Genomic DNA, 19,659 nt, shown 5'->3' on the forward strand with positions numbered 1-19,659 from the left:
CACATTTTTGTCCTTTGTTTCAGTTACTAAGATAGGTGGGAATTATGGCACCTTGCTTTGAAGCCAAGTTATGCCCTAGGGATTTTTGTCAGGTTAAATCCATCAAAGATACTAAAAAAATGTATGAGATCAAGAACTAAATTAGCTTTCGAGCTATTGAATGTTCTCCCCCAAGATTAGTATTCCACATTGTTTTCATTGCTGTTGGGTATTTACTCTCTATGATTTAGTGTTCAGGCAGCTTTTAACATGAAGGGGAAAAACTGCATTGTACTGACAAAGTTACATGTCTGGTCTCTATTGCATTCAGCCCACTCTTGGGAGCTGGAGGGCTTTGTTTACTCCTTGGGGAAGTCACCCTATGGATTTTATTTTTCAGGTGATTCTGAAGGGCAGCAAGGAACGCAGCACCGGGGCCACTGGAGTTAATGCAGACTCCTCCCGCTCCCATGCTATCATCCAAATTCAGATTAAAGATTCAGCCAAGCGGACATTTGGCAGGTGAGCTGGAAATATTCAGGGAATTGCATTGTCTGCCTTTTCCTAATGTGACTTTGAAATATGTGTTAGCAACAACAGGACACCCTGCCACCATGGAGTTCTTTATTTCAGGAATACAGAGTAGAGTTGTTAGCTCTGAAATAAATCATTGTACTGAAGTGCCATCAGTTGATTAACCATGAAGTAATGGCCTATTGTTGGTCAACCCTAAGTTATTAAAAGGAACATTGATTGCTTCTAACTTGAAACACAGTATCAGTAGAGGAAGAGCAGGGCATGCATCTCAGAGAGCTTACAGGCCAAAAAAAGGAAAATTAATCCATCCTTCTTGAAAGAAGCCATAAGACAATTGGGTACATTCATTGCTTCTCTGGTGCTATCTTAGCAAACTCTGCCACACTGATGGATGAGCCTATCTCACCTCTGAGTAATGAGTCTTCTTTTTTCCTTCCTTCCTTTATTTTTTTCTTTTTTTGGCTGGAAAGTAGCCCACAAAAGTTTCTATTTAATTATCTAAGTGGTCCCCTAAGTGATTTACATTGTGGTCATTTAACCTTATGGAAAGACTGTCTTATTAATTTCAGTCATACTTGCTCACGAATGATTAAAACCAACGAAAGTGTCTGGGTAAATGGTGCCAGCAGCAGCAGACAGATTAGAATTTTGCAATACTTTTGGAAAGCTGACAGTAATGTCTTTTTTCCCCTGAGTATGGGCCAGTGTTAATTTCTTCCGACTATTACAAAATGCTGACTGATATAGAAATAAACCAAAGCGCCAAAGAAATCATCCCTGCTGTGTCTTTTCTCTAGGATCTCTTTCATTGACTTGGCTGGCAGTGAAAGAGCAGCAGATGCCAGAGACTCAGATAGACAGACAAAGATGGAAGGCGCAGAAATTAACCAGAGTCTTCTGGCTGTAAGTTGTTTGAAAGCTTTAATCTAAAAATCCTTCTTGAGAGATTTTCCCCCTCTTTACATTTATCCAAAGTGGATGAGGGTGGGATGGAAACAACAGAGCAAGGACATGCTCTCAACTGGCAATGAATTCCAGGCATGGAGATGGAGGCTGCCCAGTCAAATTCTCAGCAATTCTAGGCAACTCTTTCAGAAGCTCCCGGTCAATCCATGCCAATTAGGAATAGAGAAATATTTCTGAAATTGCTGAATGGTTAACTTAGGTAAGCTTTCTCCCTCTCATCGAGTTTTAAAATTGTATTAATTTTTCAAACATAAAAAACTAGAACAAATAGTATAATGATTTCTCAAAAATCTTGTCACCCAGCTCCAACATGTGAAAAATCTAACCAATACATTCTTTTCCCTAGTTGGGTTATTTTAAAGCAAGTCCTGTCATCATGTTATTTCTTCCACAAATATTTCATTATGAGATAAGGACTCTTATTTTTAATATAATTATACCATTTCATACCTAAAGAAATAATTATTTAATGTCATCTATTATCCATTTAAGTATTATAGTTTCTCCAGTTGTCCCATAAATGTCTTTTTTTTGTTTGATTGGTTTTATTTTTGTTAATCCTCACTCGAAGATATTTTTTCCATTGATTTTTAGCGAGAGTGGAAAGGAGGGAAGGAAGGGGCTGGGGAGAGACATAGAGAGAGACACAGGGAGAGAGACAGACATTGATGTGAGAGACAGGCATCCACTGGTTTCCTCCCTTACCCTGGAGATCAAACCTGCAACCCAGGTACATGCCCTTGACTGGAAATCAAACCTTAGACCCTACAGTGTGAACACCCATGCTCTGTCCACTGAGGACACCAGCCAGGGCCCATAAATGTCTTTTTATAGTTGGTTTGTTCAAATCAAGATGCAAATAAGATCCTTTGGTTGATATATCTCTTTTATTCCATATCAGTTCTTCTGTCTCTCTGTCTCTCTTTTTATATCAATGTATTTGTTTAAAAAAACTGGGTCACTATCCTATAAGTTTTCCCAAAGTCTAGATTAGGCTGACTACATCCCCATGTTGATGTGTAACATGGTACTCTATCCTTTATATTTTCTATAAAGTGGTTAAGATCTATGTTTGTGCTGTTCAGTATGGTAGCCACTAAGCTGCATGTGGCTATTGAGCACTTGAAATGTGGCGAGTCTGAATTGAGATATACTCTAAGTGTAAAATACACACTGGATTTTGAAGCATGTAAAATATATCTTTTTTCATATTGATTACATGCTGAAATAATATTTTTTGATATATCAGATTAACTAAAATATATAATTAAGATTATGTATTTAATATAATTAATATATATTAGTGCAGATATTAGAAATTTAAAATAACATATATGGTTTGCATTTGTAGCTCACATATTTCTATTGGGGAAGTGCTGATCTAGAGGATTGATCAGATTTCGATTCTTTTTTTTTTTTCTCAAGAATAATTCATGGGACATTCTTAGACTTCCTGTAGGAACACATTAAGAGGTACAAAATGTCTAGTTTCTTTTTGTGATTTTAAGAATTAAGAAAGATTCAAGTGTTGTCAGCCTAATTTTTCCATTATAAAGTTTCCCATTAGCCTTTTCACCTAATGGTTTTAGAGCCATTGATGAACATCACTTATATACTTGAGTATATAAGAGGTAGATGGAACTTGGGCATGGTTTGGTTACCTGTTCATACATACATACATATATATGTGTGTGTATATACACACACACACACATACATGTATGTATATATATGTATGTATGTATGTGTGTATATATATGTTTATATTTTTTAAGACAGAGAATGGAAGGGAGGGAGGGGGAGAGAGAAACATCAATATGAGAGAGACATATTGATTGGTTGCCTCCAATACAAGCCCCAAACAGGGCAAGGGGGATTGAACCTGAAACCCAGGTACCTGCCCTTGACTGAGAATCAAACCAGCGACAGTTCAGTGCATGACCCGATGTTCTAAACACTGAGCAACACCAGCCAGGGCTGAAAAACAATTTTTAATGAAAAAGAAAGCTGCAGTGAGGCTAAGTAGCAATAAAAAGATTGTAGGGTTTTTGCTTAATGTTTTGAATTTGTATTTCTCTCCCTTTTCTCTTATGCTAGAATTCTTAAATCCTAAAACATTAATGTAATGTATTTGCTCTATTTCAATATATATATTTCAAAATAATGCTATTATTACTAATATGATAACTGAATTCAGATTAAGATTTCTTTGCAGTTTCCTTTTTTCTTTTTTAATGTATCTTTATTGATTTCAGAAAGAGGAAGGGAGAGGGAGAGATAGAAACATCAATGATGAGTCATTGATCGGCTACCTCTTGCATGCCCCTAACTGGGGATCAAGGCCACAACCCAGGCATGTGCCCTGACCAGGAATCGAACTGCAGTCTTTTGGATCCTAGGTTGATGCTCAACCCGCTGAGCCATGCCCGACCAGGCTGCAGTTTCCTTTTTATCCTTAGGTTATATCTCACTAGGGATATATAATCATAATATTGTGTTGGGAAACCACTTGGAATAATTCTTCTCTCTGTGTTTAAGCTTATCACTTCATATTAGTTAAAGTGAAAATTGTAAAACAAGCCACATTCAGAGAATTCTAGTGTTCATCCCATCCCCTCAACTTTTACTTTTCCTCCATTTTGATAATCTTTTTATATATATATATATATATAGTATTCACCCCTTTTTCTTAGGAAAAAAAGGTAGCATACTGTAAACACTGTTCTGCACTTTTTCGTTTCTTTTTTTGTTAATCCTCACCCAAGGATATTTTTTCCATTGATTTTTTAGAGAGAGTAGAAGAGAGGGAAGGAGAGAGGGAGAAAGGGAGAAACATCGATGTGAGCAAGACACTTCAGTTGGTTGCCTCCCACACACTCCCAGATTGAGCAGGGATCGATCCTGCCACTTAAGCACATGCCCTTGACCAGAAATCAAACCTGCAACCCTTCGGTGTGCGGGCTGATGCTCTAACCACTAAGCCAGGGCTACATCACACTTTTGCTGCCTTATTTTAGCATCCATTGATGATTCTTACCTGCAACATTTACTGTAGTGTTTACCTGATGGGATTCTCTATTTCCATTGGAATTGCGAATTCCAGTTGGAATTGCTGTAAGAAAGAGTTCTTTCTCTTCGATTTATTTATTTACTAGATTATTTATTTATGACAGTAAATTGATATTTATTTTATTGCTAGGTTATAATTCATTTCCATCATTATTTATTTTGTTTGCTCAAATTGTCCCAGATTTGGCTATTGGGAGCTCTTTCTAATTGGCCCTTATATCCTTTTGACATACCCCATCATTGTTTGAGCATCTTCTTGCCTTTTGGCACTACAAGATGTCATACTCTCATCTTGTATATACTTTCCCAGCCCTAATGCTGAAGTCAGCCATTTCTCCAAGGAACCCTAGAACCAATATATTTTGAGCACTTACTATATGCTAGTCAGTTTAGTCTTCACACCTCTGCGAAGTAAGTTAAGCAAGCTCTTTTATCCCCACTTTATAGTTCAGGATTCTGAGGCTCAGATGGGTTAAGTAAATTGGCCAAGGGTCCATAGCCTCTAGCTAGAAATCTGTGATTCTCATATTTAAAACTATGGTCCAGGCCCTGCCAGCGTGGCTCAGTGGTTGAGCATCGACCTAGGATCCGGTTCAATTCCTGGTCAGGGCATATGCCTGGGTTGTGGGCTCAATCCCCAGTCGGGCATGCAGGAGGCAGCCGATCAATGACTCTCTCTCATCGCTGCTGTTTCTATCTCTCTCTCCCTCTCCCTTCCTCTCTCTAAAATCAATAAATATATTAAAAAAACAAACAAAAAAAACAACAACAAAACTATGGTCCAGGAATCAACTATGAAACCTGGCAAGGAGTACCTATGAAGTCATACAACCCTTTAGGGCTTGACTATGCCTATCACACATGAGCAATAGCATGTAAAGGGGCCTGGAAACAAGCCATCTAGAATAGGATCAAAATCTTGTACTCTGTGAGGTGCACAAAGGTGCCCCTTGTTTCTCTCCTGTGTATTTTCCTTGGATATTCTTAGTGGTTAGTAAAGTCTATTTCCATTTCCCAAGGCCTCATAGGGATTGGCGGCCGCATTTAGACTTGAGTATATAAGGGGTAGATGGAACTCAGGGGCATGGTTTGGTTACCTGTTCATCCATTCTGGAGAATCTTCCCTGTGCTAAAGTTTGGGGATATTGGATTGGTTTGCAATAAAAGAGGAAATTGAAATTCCCTTATACCTTTTTATACCTGCAGCTTCTTAGATAGATAAGGTTTAGCTGTAGGCGTGTATGGTTGCAGCCAAGAACAGCCACGGCAAACTCTCAAAGCTACTTACCTGTCTTGGTGAACTCCCAGCACTGGCACATCCAAGGGCTTCCTTCCATTCTCTTTCCTCCCTTCCTTTTCATTTACTGCCTTTTAGCCTAGATGCATGACTCAGTAATAGATTTCTCCTCTCTCATCTTGTCCCTCCACCCCTGCTCTACCTGTTGCCCCTTGGAGATCTGCATATCCAGGTCTCTGCTGGCACTAGTGATGTCCTGTGAGCACTTGTCTGACAGGCTATGCCCAGGAGCAAGTGACATGCTCTTATCTTTGGGCCACAATCCCTGCTTTTTTAAAATGAGGAGGTAGACCTAGGTGATTCTCAGTTCCTTCCCAGCTCTGGCTCTAGAATTTCTCTTGCCCCATTCAGACAACTTATATCTTAATCTACACTTGAATCTACAGTTACAGGTGTGCACCTGTGACCGGGGAAGTGGGGGGAGTGGTATAAATATTTTCTCTACTATAAATGTTTCTGTAGTTGGGAAGAGTATGAGAAGAAAGAGAGGCAGCTTGCAAACCAGAACTGCTGCTATATAATACAAGCTTAGACTCGGGAAGACCTGTGGGTTTGTCTGTTCCACGCTGTCAGGGCTAGTCACAGCTTTTAAGGTGGAGAAACTTTCCCTAGGCACAGCTAGTATCATGTGTCCCAGTCTGGCTTGATTTTTCTTGTTGAACAGTAAACTACCAGGGCATTTGACCTTTTGTTTTGGGGGATTGGCTTTCTTTTGAATGTAAGAAAAATCTGATCTGTTATTCTCTCATTGCATATGGTATTTGATGTGTTTGCAGCTAAAGGAATGTATCCGAGCATTGGATCAAGAACACACTCATACTCCCTTCCGGCAAAGCAAATTAACTCAGGTAAAGTTAAATGTGAGCTTTGAGTTTGTTCTGGTTCATTCATTTGTTCCCTCTTCCATTCATTTGTTTGTTCAGCAGAGCATCCACTGCCAGCAGGGCATGATGCTAAGCATGGGGGAGGGGGAGAAGAGATGTTCCTTCCAGTTTTTAGTCTCAGAGGAGAGAGGGGCATCCTCAGGCAGAGAAATCTGCGGTACGAGGCAGCCAGACTCCCATGAGGACAGCAGTGCTCTTTTGGTCATCATCCAACAGCTTTCTGCCTATTTCTAATGTAAAGAAACCTTGTTGATTTTTTAATTTTATTTTAATATATATTTATTGATTTCAGGAAGGGGAAAGGAAAGGGAGAGAGAGAAATAGAAATATCAGTGATGAGAGGGTCACGCCCCTGACTGGGGATCGAGTCCGCAACCTGGGCATGTGCCCTGATCAGGAATCGAACCGCAGTCTCCTGGATCATAGGTTGATGCTCAACCGCTGAGCCACGCCCGGCCAGGCGAAACCTTGTTGATTTAATGGAGTCTCTGAGCCTTTGAAGGAGGTGTGGTGTAGCTATACTTGGTACTTTCGTAGCTGTAAGACTTAGACCAGTGTTTCAATACAAAAACTAATGGCTGCAGTTAAAAAGAATGATAGTTTTGACATGTACTGATAGGAAAGATGATCAAGATCTATAGTTTAAAATATGGGATGGGTAAAAACTATGCAGAAAAATTATGCATTTGTTAACTGATTATTCTGAGTGGTAGAACTATAGGTAATTTTTTCATCTGTTTTTCTGTCATGAAAAATGTGCTTCATATTTATTAACAGAAACACCAGTAAGTCAGCATCTGTAATTGCTGCAGAAGATGGCCCATGGGGGGATCTGCCTAGGTACAACCAGTTGTGAATACAGTTATGGTTGTCCCTGGTTCCTTTCTTCACCATGTCCTGTGCACACTAGAGGACAGAGTAGGTAGAGGGCAGTCTAGGTGAAGATCTTTATGCTCTGGGAGAGGTTTTCACTCTGTGCAGCTAGACTAGCAGCTGCACAGGGGCTAGGGCAGAACCTATAATAACATAGCTCCTTACTAGGCAGAGTTGGTGAGCTATGGGTTAGAGTGTGTCTTCTCAAACATGATTTCAACCAGGGACCTAGGAAACCCTTCTTATAGGTGATTAGTCCTCATCCCAGAAAATGTGTTCCTATTTAATTAAAATAATAATATTTTAAACAATACATACAAAGAAGATGGGGAAAGGTACCTGAAAATCCTACCTCCCAGTGACAACCACTGCTACATTTTGGTGAACATCCTTCCAGGCATCTCTCTGCCCTAGATCCATATGAAGATCCACCTATAGAGTTATAGAATCATATCTTTTTCACTCTAAGATGGTTTTAGGTCTTTCCATGTACCTAAGTACAGATAGATACATAATTATTTTGAATGACTGTATTGTATTCAGTTTACAATTACCTAGTTTGTTTCATGTATAGACTCCTAGATTTGCCAAACCAATAGTGTGTGCATTTTTTACATTTCGATACATATTGACAAACTGCTCTCCCAAAAGCTTGGTACACAGTACATGGGCCATTTAGCAGTGGATAAGAGCCCATTTCCCTAGGCCCTCAGAGGGCAGGGTATCTTGAATCTTTCTTAATCTTATGGATGAAAAAAGTATTAGTTTTTATAATGGTTTTCATTTCTTTGATTTGCGATGAAATACCTTTTTTGTATTTATTATTTGTGTTTCTTCTTTTGTGAATTTCCTTTTTTGTAGACAAGGGGAACTGTAGCCCAGTGTCCTGCATCCAATAAGTAGTCAACATGCCCTTTGTTAATTGGCCTGCCTTCTGTTTTGGACAGGTCCTGAAAGACTCTTTCATCGGCAATGCCAAAACCTGCATGATCGCCAATATCTCACCAAGCCACATGGCCACTGAACACACTCTGAATACCTTGCGCTATGCTGACCGGTGAGCCCCTCTCAGGTGGCAGGTCATGTGTGTGTGTCTGTGTTACAGCCACACACAGGGATCTGACCTTGAGCTCCACAAGTCCGTTCTTGGGGAAGTGATCCTATCACCAGAGTTTTGTGCAATTGGTCATTTGAAAAATGTGACCTGTGAGGCCCTGACATTTTATAAGTATGAATGTGACAGGAGGAAGGTGATACATTCCCATGTTCGGTAGCTTTTAAATGGCTAATGGGAGATGAAATCTTTCTCTGGAATGGAATCTTCCCACTAGCCTCTGCCCTAATTGTAAGGGATAGAATGCATACTGCTTGTCAAGGCAGAAGCACTTAGAAGAAACCAACCCAGACATGTTATAGAAGAATAGTCTGAGGCCCAGAAAAGGGCTCTTTAAAAGGGCTCATTGGGAGTTGTTGCCAGAGCTAGTGCCCCTTACACTGTGGTCACGTTTCCTGCGGTGGATGAGATGCGAGATGCTCTCATTACCTCCTTTCCTCCACTTTGCTGCCTGGTCCTGTCTTACATCCTCCTTGTTAGTCTCCTAGAAGTTGTCTCCAAGGTTAACAAACTATTTGAGGGAAACCCATTTTTTTAATTACTGTTGAAGAATCTTTAGTATCCATGGCATTTTATGAAACTCATTGAAAAGGAAAGATGAGCTATCATTTAAGTTCCATGAGAATAGGAACCTTTTGTATCTTTTTCTCCACTATATATCTGCTGCCCAGACAATACTTGCTACCTAGTAGATGCACAATAAATATTCACAAGTGAAAGGAGGGGCTCCTCCTGGGTATCAGGGCTTGTGTGAGGTCCTCTCTGTACCTTATCTCATTTAGATAGAAGAGAGAGTTTACAAAGTGGTTACAAGAGTGGGCTCTGGAGTCAGACTGTCTGGGCTAATACCCTGCCTCTGCCATTAGCTAGCTGAGTGGCCTTGAACAAGTTTTCAACTTCTCTGAGCCCCACTTTCCTTCCAGAAGGAAATAGTAATAGCACCTACCTCATATAACAGTTATGTGGAACAATGAGGTAGTATGTATGAGGAGCTTAGCACTATGCCCAGCACATAGTGAGAATTCAATATATGTTAACCTTAACAATAGTAATATTAGTAGGTCCCCCAAATAAGTTTCCTGAAGGAGGTTTCCTTTATTACATGGTTTTCCTAATGCCAGCACACTGGCACTGCTAGAAGAAAGTGGCTACTTCCCAAACTGAGATCAGATAGAAGATGTATGATGATCCAAAATTGTTTCCAAAAAACCACTATGGCTTGAAGTTCTTTTCCTCCATGTATTCATTACCCTGCCTCAACAGTTATTAACTAAACCGATCTTGTTTCATAACCCCACCCAGTCCCCAAATCTTAGATATATCATTTGCTTGAACTTCATCAGGAGCAGAGAACAAAACATTCCTCTCAATGCTCAGCAAAGGAAGATGAAAATGACCCCTTATCATAGGGGATGTATTGAATACAATTAAGAAATTATTTGAAATAATTTTGGTTTAAAAAACACACACAAAAGAATAGAAAAAGTACAATAGAAACAATATCTCCCATTCAAAGCAGTCTGATAAATTATTGAAAATAAATATGAAAGCCATTTATTTTATGTGCTTAAATGAGGCCTAAGTTAATTTTAGGTGATAATCTATGCACATACAGGATGAGGATGATTTTATTGCTTATTTTTAAATTTTCTCTCATTTAAAATTTACATTTCTCCACATACTAGAAAAATGTTGCTGAATAGTCTAAAAATAAAGTTCCAGCTAGACCCCTAACAGGTGTATCAGAAGAGAGCTCAGTGACAGGAGTGATTTAGGAAACAGGCAGAGTACATTAGAAGAATTTAGCATCAATGACCAAATTACCTGTAAGATCCCTTCTGGCACTCAGGTTTCTAGATTTACTATTACTCCTTGGAGGAATTTTGGTGTTTCTCTCTTAATGAAACTAAAATAGCTCAAATTTTAATAGCAGGAAGTAATTTGGAACCATCTAGACTTGCTGTGGCACCTGTCAGCCCATTCCTTGTATGCGTGCCCTACTGCAGCACCTAAGCAAAGGCCCATACATGGACACAATTATGTCTTGCTACATTTCTTTGCTTAGCTGTGTTATCTGACTGCCTTGCTTCTCAGACATAAAAGGAAGATTTAAATCAAGTTTCAGTGTCAGATTTACTATCTTGGTTTTCAGAAATGGCCAGAGGGGTCATTTAGCCCCCATTGAGGATTGGATTAAAATTAAAACAATGGCCCAGCCGGTGTGGCTCAGTTGGTTGAACATTGTCCCATGCACCAAGAAGGTGCAGCCCCCCACAACAAAGAATTACCTGGCCCCAAATACCACTGGCTGCTGGTTTAATTCCTGGTCAGGGCACATGCCCAGGTTGCAGTTTCCGTCCCCAGTAGGGGGCGTGCAGGAGGCAGCCAATCAATTTTTCACTATCACACCAATGTTTCGCTCTTTCTCTCCCTCTCTCTCCCTAAAAATGTTTTTAAAAATCTTCTTAAAAAATCAAAACAATAGAAAAGACATTTTCCAGGAGCCCCCAGGCAGAAGTACTGCTCCCTCCTAGGGGATTTCAATGTGGAATCTACAAACAAACCACTGGAGAGTTACATTTTCACTCCATGTAATTCCTAATTTTTTACAGTGTTTTTGTGTTAAGTATCATAGAGTAAGAGACTTCGATCTTGGCAACTGAATCCTAGCAGAATTCTGATTTTTTTCTGTGTTCTCTAAAACTCCCTTGTGGAATAGGGCATGGTTTTCTATTTCTCTATCTGGGGAGCAATTTTGCCTCCCTGGAGACATTTGGCAATGTCTGGAAACACTTTTGATTGTTGTGGTTGGGGAGAAGTACTACTGGTATCAAGTGGATAGAGGCCAATGGTGCTGTAAAACATCCCACAGTGCACGGCACAATCCCCCACAACAAAGAATTACCTGGCCCCAAATACCACTAGTGCTAAGGTTGAGAAACCCTGGGAATGGTCATTTTTCCCTTAATGGTATTAGCACAAGCCTGCTTATTTCCAGAGGGCTTTTGCTTCCTGAAATGTCTAGCAGGTTTGAGGGAACTCATTTCTCAGAAGCCTGAAAGTAGGTGGTTTTCAGGAAAAGAGGGCTCTATTTTCTGTTTGTAGAATAATGAATGGGTGAGTGGAAGACATGAAGCTCCTGAGTTGGCCCATCTTCAGGAAGTATGGAGTGGGCCCTGCTTGGACATAGTGCAGTTCTGACACCAGCTCTTCTGGCCTGTCCCTCACATGGGACTGTGGTGATTTCCAAAAATCTTCTGATTATGGAATGTTGGGTGCATGCTTATATCCTCAGAGACAACATTGGTCTTTTTTGTTCAAGTAGAAAGAGGAATCTCATGCTGAAATAGCATCTCCCCATTTTTTCATATTCTTTCCAGATAAAAAAAACAACTCCCAATCCTTGTAATACTTTGCTTTGGTTTTGTTTTCCCTGAAAGCTGTAGGGAAGGAATTATAGAACGTGAAGAATCACATTTAACATAAAATGGTCATTTACAGGGTCAAAGAACTAAAGAAAGGCATCAAATGCTGCACTTCAGCTGCCAGTCGAAATCGGACATCTGGAAACTCTTCTCCAAAACGAATTCAGAGCTCCCCTGTGGCCCTGCCAGGGGACAAGTGTTCTCCCAAAAAAGTCAAGCTGGGGCTTCAGCAGTCACTTACAGTGGCACCTGGCTCCACAAGAGGGAAGGCCCATCCTCTGGCCAGCCACCCACCCAACATCCCTTTTACTTCTGCACCTAAAGCCCCTGGTAAAAAGGGTGGTTCCAGAGGGAGTCCTCCTCAAGAGTGGGTCACTCAGACTAGCCCTGTCAAAGGAACTGTGCGGTCTGGACAGTTAGCCAAAAAAAGGGAAGAAGAGTCAGCTTCATTGTGCTCTGAGAAAAATCAAATCGGCAACAAAACTGCCTTCAGGTGGGGAGGCAGGGCCCCTGGCCCAGGACAAGACCTGATGCATGGTAAGCTGACCAACAAGTGCAAGAAAGTGCAGACTGTGCAGCCAGTGCAGAAGCAGCTTGTGTCACGAGTTGATCTCTCCTTTGGCAGCATCCACCACTTAGCAGAGTACAGTCAGGGCAGCAAGGGGGACACGCTTGCCAGGCCTGCCTCTGAAGCTTGGACAAACATACCTCCACATCAAAAGGAGAGGGAGGAACATTTGCGCTTTTACCACCAGCAGTTCCAGCAGCCACCTCTCCTCCAACAGAAGTTAAAGTACCAACCACTGGAAAGGCTTTTATGCCAGCACAGGTCCCAAGAGGAGCAGTTCCAGAATGAGACTCCTCCTCCCTCACACTCTTATTCTGAGAGTCATGATGGAGGCCAAGCTGAGGACCTTGATGACAGTGATTTCAGTGAAGATTCTTTCTCACATGTCTCCAGTAAGAGGACCACAAAGCACAGAAACACCCTGGAGAATAGCGAAGGTTCATTCTTCCTTCATCAGAGGGAACAGGGTCCTGAGGAGCAGGTGACTGGAAGGCAGCAGAGTCTGTTTTTTAGCCCCGGGTTAGATGGTGATGAGAAGGATCTAACTGGAAGCTGGATGTACTCCAGGGATCCCACAAGCCACAGAAGAACAGCAGTTGATCCCAGCCACAGCCCAAGTAAGGTGCCCTTGGATTGGAGCAGAGAAGAGGACTCTACCTCCTCAGGGCCTTCTCCCAGAGACAAACTGGCAGAGAAGCCTTACTGCTCACAGGTAGACTTTGTATATAACCAGAAAAGAGGCAGCAGCTCAACCTCTGATCTCAAACAGGATGCCTTCAGAAGTGAAGTTCCTGGGCAGGCTGAGGGCAGCTCGCCATCCCTGAAGGAAGATGGTTTCACTTCCTCACTATCCCTCATTGCAGTTGCTGGATCCCCAGACCAAAGAGACACAGTCAGCACATCTCTGAGAGAACCCAGTGAAGGCAGCCCAAATGTGGCAACCAGAATAATGAAAAACAGTAACCCTTTCCAAGGAGAAGACTCTAGAGAGGAATTAGGCATGTGTTCTGAACATGCTTCTGAACTGATGGCCCCCCTCACTGTGTCCCTCCTGGAGAACCCTGATGATGAGGGCCTTCCTTCCTTAAACCAGCCAGCCCAGGATGGGGCTACACACAGTCTAGCGGGCACAGGGGGGCCAGCTATGGGCCACACAGTGTCACCTGGTGATCAAGAGGTAGTCCTGCCAGTGTCTTTGGCAAGTGGGCACCTGTGGCTCTCATCATCTCCCCCTGACAATAAGCCTGGTGCTGATCTTCCAGCTCTGTCCCCATCACCCATCTGTCAGCACCCATCTGACAAGCTGCCCAACAGGGAGATTGATCTGGGAGAAGTCAACCAGAGCAGAGAGACTACACTTTTCTCCCAGGAGCACGTGGCTAGTGAGCAGTGTGATGCCGATGCTGAGGAGACAGAACTGAACAGCTCCCAGGGTTTCCCGGGAAAGCCCGTACCTACCATACACACTGGAGGACCCCAGTGTGAGCCTACACCCACCCAACGAACAGGAAGCAGTGATATGGCTGACCAGCCCTGGGCTCAGGAGAGAAAGCATCTGACAGGGCTCAGTTGGCAGGAGCTGGATTTGTCCATAGACTCCATCAAGTTGCCCTGCTACAGTGAGGACATGGAATGGCTCAAACATAGGCCAATCCAAAGGCACTTAGCAAGGCCAGGCTCTCCGCTGGTTCCCAGCTGCTCTCCCAAGACTGCTGGGGCATTGCACAAGCCCACCCTGGGACGTGCACAGTAAGTTGGACATTCCCCCTGAGACATGAGCCCCTTTGGCACCCCTCTCCAACCCCAGCTTAATTTAACATTTTGCCTGTTCTGGGAATGGCTGTGGTTAGCTGTGTCAGCTGTAGTACGACTAGAGAAAGGCTTTGTCCAGCTTCTCAAGGGAGTCTGCCTAGATGCATCTGACATGAATAGCAGGAATAAAATGAATTGGAGCAGGCCTGCCAGGGTGGGTGGGCCCTCTGCCTGGGAAAGCAGAGATGTGAGCGATAAGGAAGGATCTGTCCCCGTAAGTAGGCCTATGAACTCTGGTGAGATCAGAATCCTCTTCATTCTGTTTGGTCTGTGTTCCTAGAAGTGTTGCCCGAGGACCCAACAGCTGTGGCCTTGTGCCCCCAGAGCTAAGACAGGTTGGGTTACCTTCCAAGACAGGGAAGGTAAAAAATGGGGGGGGGAGGCTGCTTTCCCCAAAGGATGCTGTGTGTGGATGGTGCAGCAGAAATGAGACAGCAGCCTTAGAGGATGTGAAAGAAAGATCTAGCAGGGCCCCTAGGAGCTGGAGGGCTGGGTGAACCTGTGGGAACAGATACTTCCTTTATGAGGCTACAGCCCCCTTTGCTGGGGCTCCTGATACCAGGCTAGCTGTCTGTCTGCTGCTCACTGGTGCTCAGGCCAGGGCCGTAGACAAAGAAAAGGGCATGCAGGGATGTACAGGTGAGGGGCACGCCTCTCCCAGGCAGACAATCTTATCTCTGTGGTCTATACCCATCAGTAGGGTCTGACAAAAGGCAGATCCTCTGGCTTCTAGCTCAAACACCTTTGCTTTGGTCCCAGAATACCTTAAGTAGAAGTGACGGCAGGCTAGGCAACAGGCTCTACCTTGTGCCAAGTGTGCAAACTGCAGAAGCACAGCCTTGAGCCTTTCTGCAGAAAAGCTGTAGGCAGCTCCTCTGTAGCAGCAGCACCTAGGCCTGTCCCTTAGTGTACCTGGGGAGGTAGGGGACAGCTCCAGAAGCCTGTTTCTCCCAGTATCTCACTGCTATTTCCTAGTTCCGAGAACAGGGGAGGGGGGAGAAGGGAGGAGGTCGGGTTAGCTGGTCCTGGTCAAAAAGCCTTGACCACTTTGGGCAGAGCTAGCTCCTGACTTGGAAATGGTGCTCAACTCCAAAAAGAGATATGGGAGGCCCAAAGGCTCACAGCATCCCCTCTGGTATTCCCAGGCAGGTGGTCATCCGAGCACACCAGGAACAGCTGGATGAAATGGCTGAGTTGGGCTTCAAGGAAGAGACCCTGATGAGCCAGCTGGCTCCTAATGTAAGTGGCCTTGGCTGGACACTCAGGGGCTGTTGGGAATTAGCTTGTAGCTAGTTTGATGGTCAGCTTTGTTTGCTGTGGTTAGGTGTGGGGTAAGGGTTTGCTGTCACACACTAACCACTGTTGGGACCTTAGGTCTCCTCTTTCCACTCCTCTGGGATAGCTTGAGGGAGTGCAATAACAGGTGGGAGATGGTGCTACACTCCCCATTCCCAGGTTAAAATGCTTCCGGCTTCTATCCTTCACCATTCTGCCTTCCTAGTGGCTTACTGGGGCCCCTCCTTGTGACAGTAACAATGAACCACTTGCAGACTAGAGGTACTTCTACGAAAATACTCCCTACCCTGAAAAATACCTCTACATATAAAGTGTCTCAAATGCAGAGAAGTGGGCCCCACCCTGTGCCATAGTGACTGTCCTGCAGGTTTTCCCAGCTGGAGGGGCTTGGGCTCTAACATCTTCCTGCAAGAGAAAAGCAGATCTGGGAGAGGGCCAGCAACAGCACCATTTGTCCTTTGTTTCTTGTACCAGGATTTTGAAGATTTTGTCACCCAGTTGGATGAAATCATGGTTCTGAAGTCCAAGTGCATCCAGAGTCTGAGGAACCAGCTGCAGCTATACCTGGCCTGCCATAGGCTGTCTGAGGCCCCTGAAAGGACAGTGGTATCTTAGAGCAAGATCCAGTATGGGTGGGAGGGGCAGCTCAAGAGCCTGTGCTAGGTTCTGAGGGGATGGAGGGCCTCTGCCAGGTCATCCCTACAGATATCAGAACCCACTCCCTGGTCCTGTCCATGCTAGCCTCTCCACAGTCACACATGGCCTTGGCTGGGCCGAGCTCCTCTCAGGGACAAGCCTCTCTATCCATCAATTCCAAGCACAGGAGCATCTTAATGTGCTCCTCCGTTTTCTTTGGGACTGAGAGAGAATTTGTCTTACCCCTTGTCTGTGGAAACACACTTGGGTCTAATAATAACCCTGTAGATGTTTCTGAATTTGAAAGTAACGGTATGGGTAATTGGTGGTAACCTAGAGGTCAGTAGTCACAAGCTGGTAAAGGTAACATGCTGAGCCCACGAGCTTTATCAGGTGAATTTTGTGCCTGTCATGAGGACTCGGCCAAAAAATAAAAACACTGGTGCTAGTGGGGCAGGGGCAGGGTGAGCTCTGCCCCATTATTTGGGGCTTTAGGTTAGCTTTTGAAATGTAAAATGAATAAACCTTGACTTGCTACGTCTTTCTTTAATAGCAACTGATGTGAGATAGGCTTTATGCTTTCAGTTCTCCCTTCCTGCAGTCCAATTCTTTTTTCCATCTCTGCCTTTTGCTTTTCCATCTCAACATTTTACAAGCCCCAATAGCCCTCATATACCTGTTGGCAGCTCCAGGCTCCTGAGGATCCTTACCCACCATACCCACTCATGGAATAGTGAAGAGCTGACGGTTCTCAGGCGAGTCCATCTCCTAGCCTCACCTTCATTTAGGATCACCCTGGTCCACTCCTCCCTCTCAAAAGAGCCAGCTTGGCACTGGGTGTTCTAGTCAATAGTCTGAGACTCTGAAGCAGAATTTTTACACACACACACACACACACACACATATCTTCACTTGAGTTCTGCTTGCTATCTTTTTATCAGGAAGAAGCTTAAGACAAGAAATACAAAGTGGCCTCCAGGTGGCCCATTATTAACCAAGGCCACCCTGGGTCAAATTGAGATTTGGTGTCACAGCCTTGGCCCTGACACTCATTATGCTGTGAAACTTTAATTTCCTACAGGTAAAGAATAACTTTTAAAGGTTTTAAAAGAAGGGCTTAATTAATTTTAAAGGCCAGAAGAGAGACTAACTGCTTTCTGAGACTGTAGCCCTGCTACTCCTTGCTAACTTTTGTCAACCCCTGGCCACACCTGATCTGACCACAAGAGGGCAGCCTCTTTCCACCTTGGTGCTTCCTGGCCCAAAGGTTCTGCACTCTCACAAGTGATCACTGAATGAATTAAACCCACCTCCAGCCAAAAGCACAAGAGGACTATGGGACAGTATTAAGTATAAGGACAAGAAACTTTAAGGATAAATCTAGTTCTGTCAGCTACAACAGCACTGAGGGAGAGCTGGTGAAGCAGTCTGAATCCAGTCCTGCCTGTGGCAGAGTACATCAACGCCTGGGATCACAGGAAGAGGGACTTCTTCCTCATTTGTGGGTAATTACCTTGAAGGCCCAGCCTGTCACCTCCAGTCTCACAGGAAGACATATGTCCTTGGCCTAGAGACCAAGCTACATCAGGTTTAAACAGGCCTTCCTCTGGGCCTGCCTTTGTGAACCAAAACCAGGGCAAACTGGAGGGCCAGCTCCTGGGTCCCACAGGCCTAGAGTGGGAAGAAAGTATTGAAATGACAGAAAATGGTTAGGTCCTCCTTCATTCCCAGCAAATCTAAGCAGGAAATCCCTTCACACACATACACCTGCCCCGGTAAAACAGCCCTTGGCGATAAAGAAATTATGATAACAGGACATACCTTTTAGATTTTTATTAGTAGTTTTCTCTGAAGAATCAAAATAGTTAGCAAATTACTTTAGATTCAAGACTGTATATCCTTTGTATTTAGATCTTTAATGATGTACAGCATAATATAAAACAAACCAAAAAGACTGATTTCTATGACTAGGTGTTATTGTATCATCCTAGAGCAGAGGGCTGGTGGGAGAGGCTGTTCTCCAAAGAGAACTGAGGTGGAGTTAGTGCTGGACAACTAAATCATGGTCTGTTTCTCCCCAACTCAATGTGCTGGGAAGGGGCCAATGATTTCTTAATGTGACAACTTTCCTAGAGCAAGAGGCTCTAAAATCCTGGTAGCAGAGGATTGTGGTCCAAACCAAACCAAAAGAAATAGGCTGGGTCAGGGAAGCATGGTAACTGCCTGGCAGAAGAGGCAAACTCAGGACTCCATGGAGAAAAGGGCATTCTTTGCACCTCAGTGACATTGCAGAACCAGTGTAACACTAAGAGACTTTGTTAAAAGGGGGAAAAATAAACAAACCCTGGAAGAACCTTTCAATTGCACTCAACCTGGATTAGAGTTCAGTCTACCAGTGCAGAGGAGGGAAGCAGCTAGCCCCAGAGCAGCACTGAGTCTGGCCCTCCCACCCTTTCTCCACGACTCCTTTGGCAGCCAGGCCAGTTTTCAGCTGAGGACAAACAGACCCCCAGAAAAACCAGACACATCTCTGGAGAGCCAAGGTGGGAAGGACACTTCTCAAAAATACAAATACATTTAATATGGAAGGAGCCAAAACAGTTCTAAGGGCATTCACATGCCCAAATCTTTCCCACTTTCTCCCCAGCTCAGGGCCTAAGCTCATAGAGACTGGCAAGTAGTCTCCACACCTGACCTTCCACCCCCAAAAGAAAATCTGGACGTGTGCCCCTTCTCCTTCCCCACAGGTGGGCTCCTCAGGGCCTCCTGCAGGGGTGGTTCCGTGGCAGGGTTTAGGCAGGGCCTGGTCTCAGCTGGCTCCAGCCCGAGCCATGAGGTCTTCCAAAGCATTGTCCTGGTCATTGTTGTGTAATAGCAGAACTTCCTTAATGTCTTTCAGTTCAAAGCCCATTTCCTTAAATTTGCTCATTAACTGAAGAAACTCCATCATCTAAGAGACAGAACAGTACAGATTAAAGAAGGGTCCGGCCAAATGGCTCAGTGGAGAAATGTGTGTGTAGGGGGCTGCTTGGGGGAGTCTGCATTCTTTACCAGAGCCTTCTGAGGCTCTCTGAGGTCCCCTAGCAAGCAGAGGAGGGCTGTGAAGAAAGCTGGGGGACAGGCTGATGCTACAGCCCCAACTCTTGCTAACCTTCATTCCACCCACATCCACACTTCCACGAAGGTAAGATACTCAACCCAGA

General features: G+C 43.8%; 2 protein-coding genes across 11 annotated transcripts in view; one reads left to right on the forward strand and one right to left on the reverse strand.

The window, feature by feature from the left end:
- Positions 1–16,994, forward strand: part of KIF24 (kinesin family member 24) — a 50,838-nt gene extending 33,844 nt beyond the window's left edge. For both annotated transcript variants that reach the window (XM_081152075.1, XM_081152076.1), the window contains exons 7-13: positions 380–501; positions 1,314–1,419; positions 6,625–6,696; positions 8,553–8,662; positions 12,221–14,461; positions 15,670–15,763; positions 16,295–16,994. In XM_081152075.1, coding sequence (XP_081008201.1) covers positions 380–501; positions 1,314–1,419; positions 6,625–6,696; positions 8,553–8,662; positions 12,221–14,461; positions 15,670–15,763; positions 16,295–16,435 — 2,886 coding nt within the window. In that variant the 3' untranslated portion in view covers positions 16,436–16,994. The remainder of the gene's footprint in view (positions 1–379; positions 502–1,313; positions 1,420–6,624; positions 6,697–8,552; positions 8,663–12,220; positions 14,462–15,669; positions 15,764–16,294) is intronic.
- A 1,280-nt stretch (positions 16,995–18,274) lies between these two features.
- The window catches only part of UBAP1 (ubiquitin associated protein 1), a gene marked incomplete at its 5' end in the record, with an annotated part of 38,544 nt that continues 37,159 nt past the window's right edge, over positions 18,275–19,659 (reverse strand). For all 9 annotated transcript variants that reach the window (XM_081152089.1, XM_081152085.1, XM_081152086.1 and 6 more), the window contains one exon: positions 18,275–19,406. In XM_081152089.1, coding sequence (XP_081008215.1) covers positions 19,266–19,406 — 141 coding nt within the window. In that variant the 3' untranslated portion in view covers positions 18,275–19,265. The remainder of the gene's footprint in view (positions 19,407–19,659) is intronic.

The sequence above is a fragment of the Miniopterus schreibersii genome (assembly GCF_964146895.1).
Source record: "Miniopterus schreibersii genome assembly, chromosome: 11".
Lineage (NCBI taxonomy): Eukaryota > Metazoa > Chordata > Mammalia > Chiroptera > Miniopteridae > Miniopterus > Miniopterus schreibersii.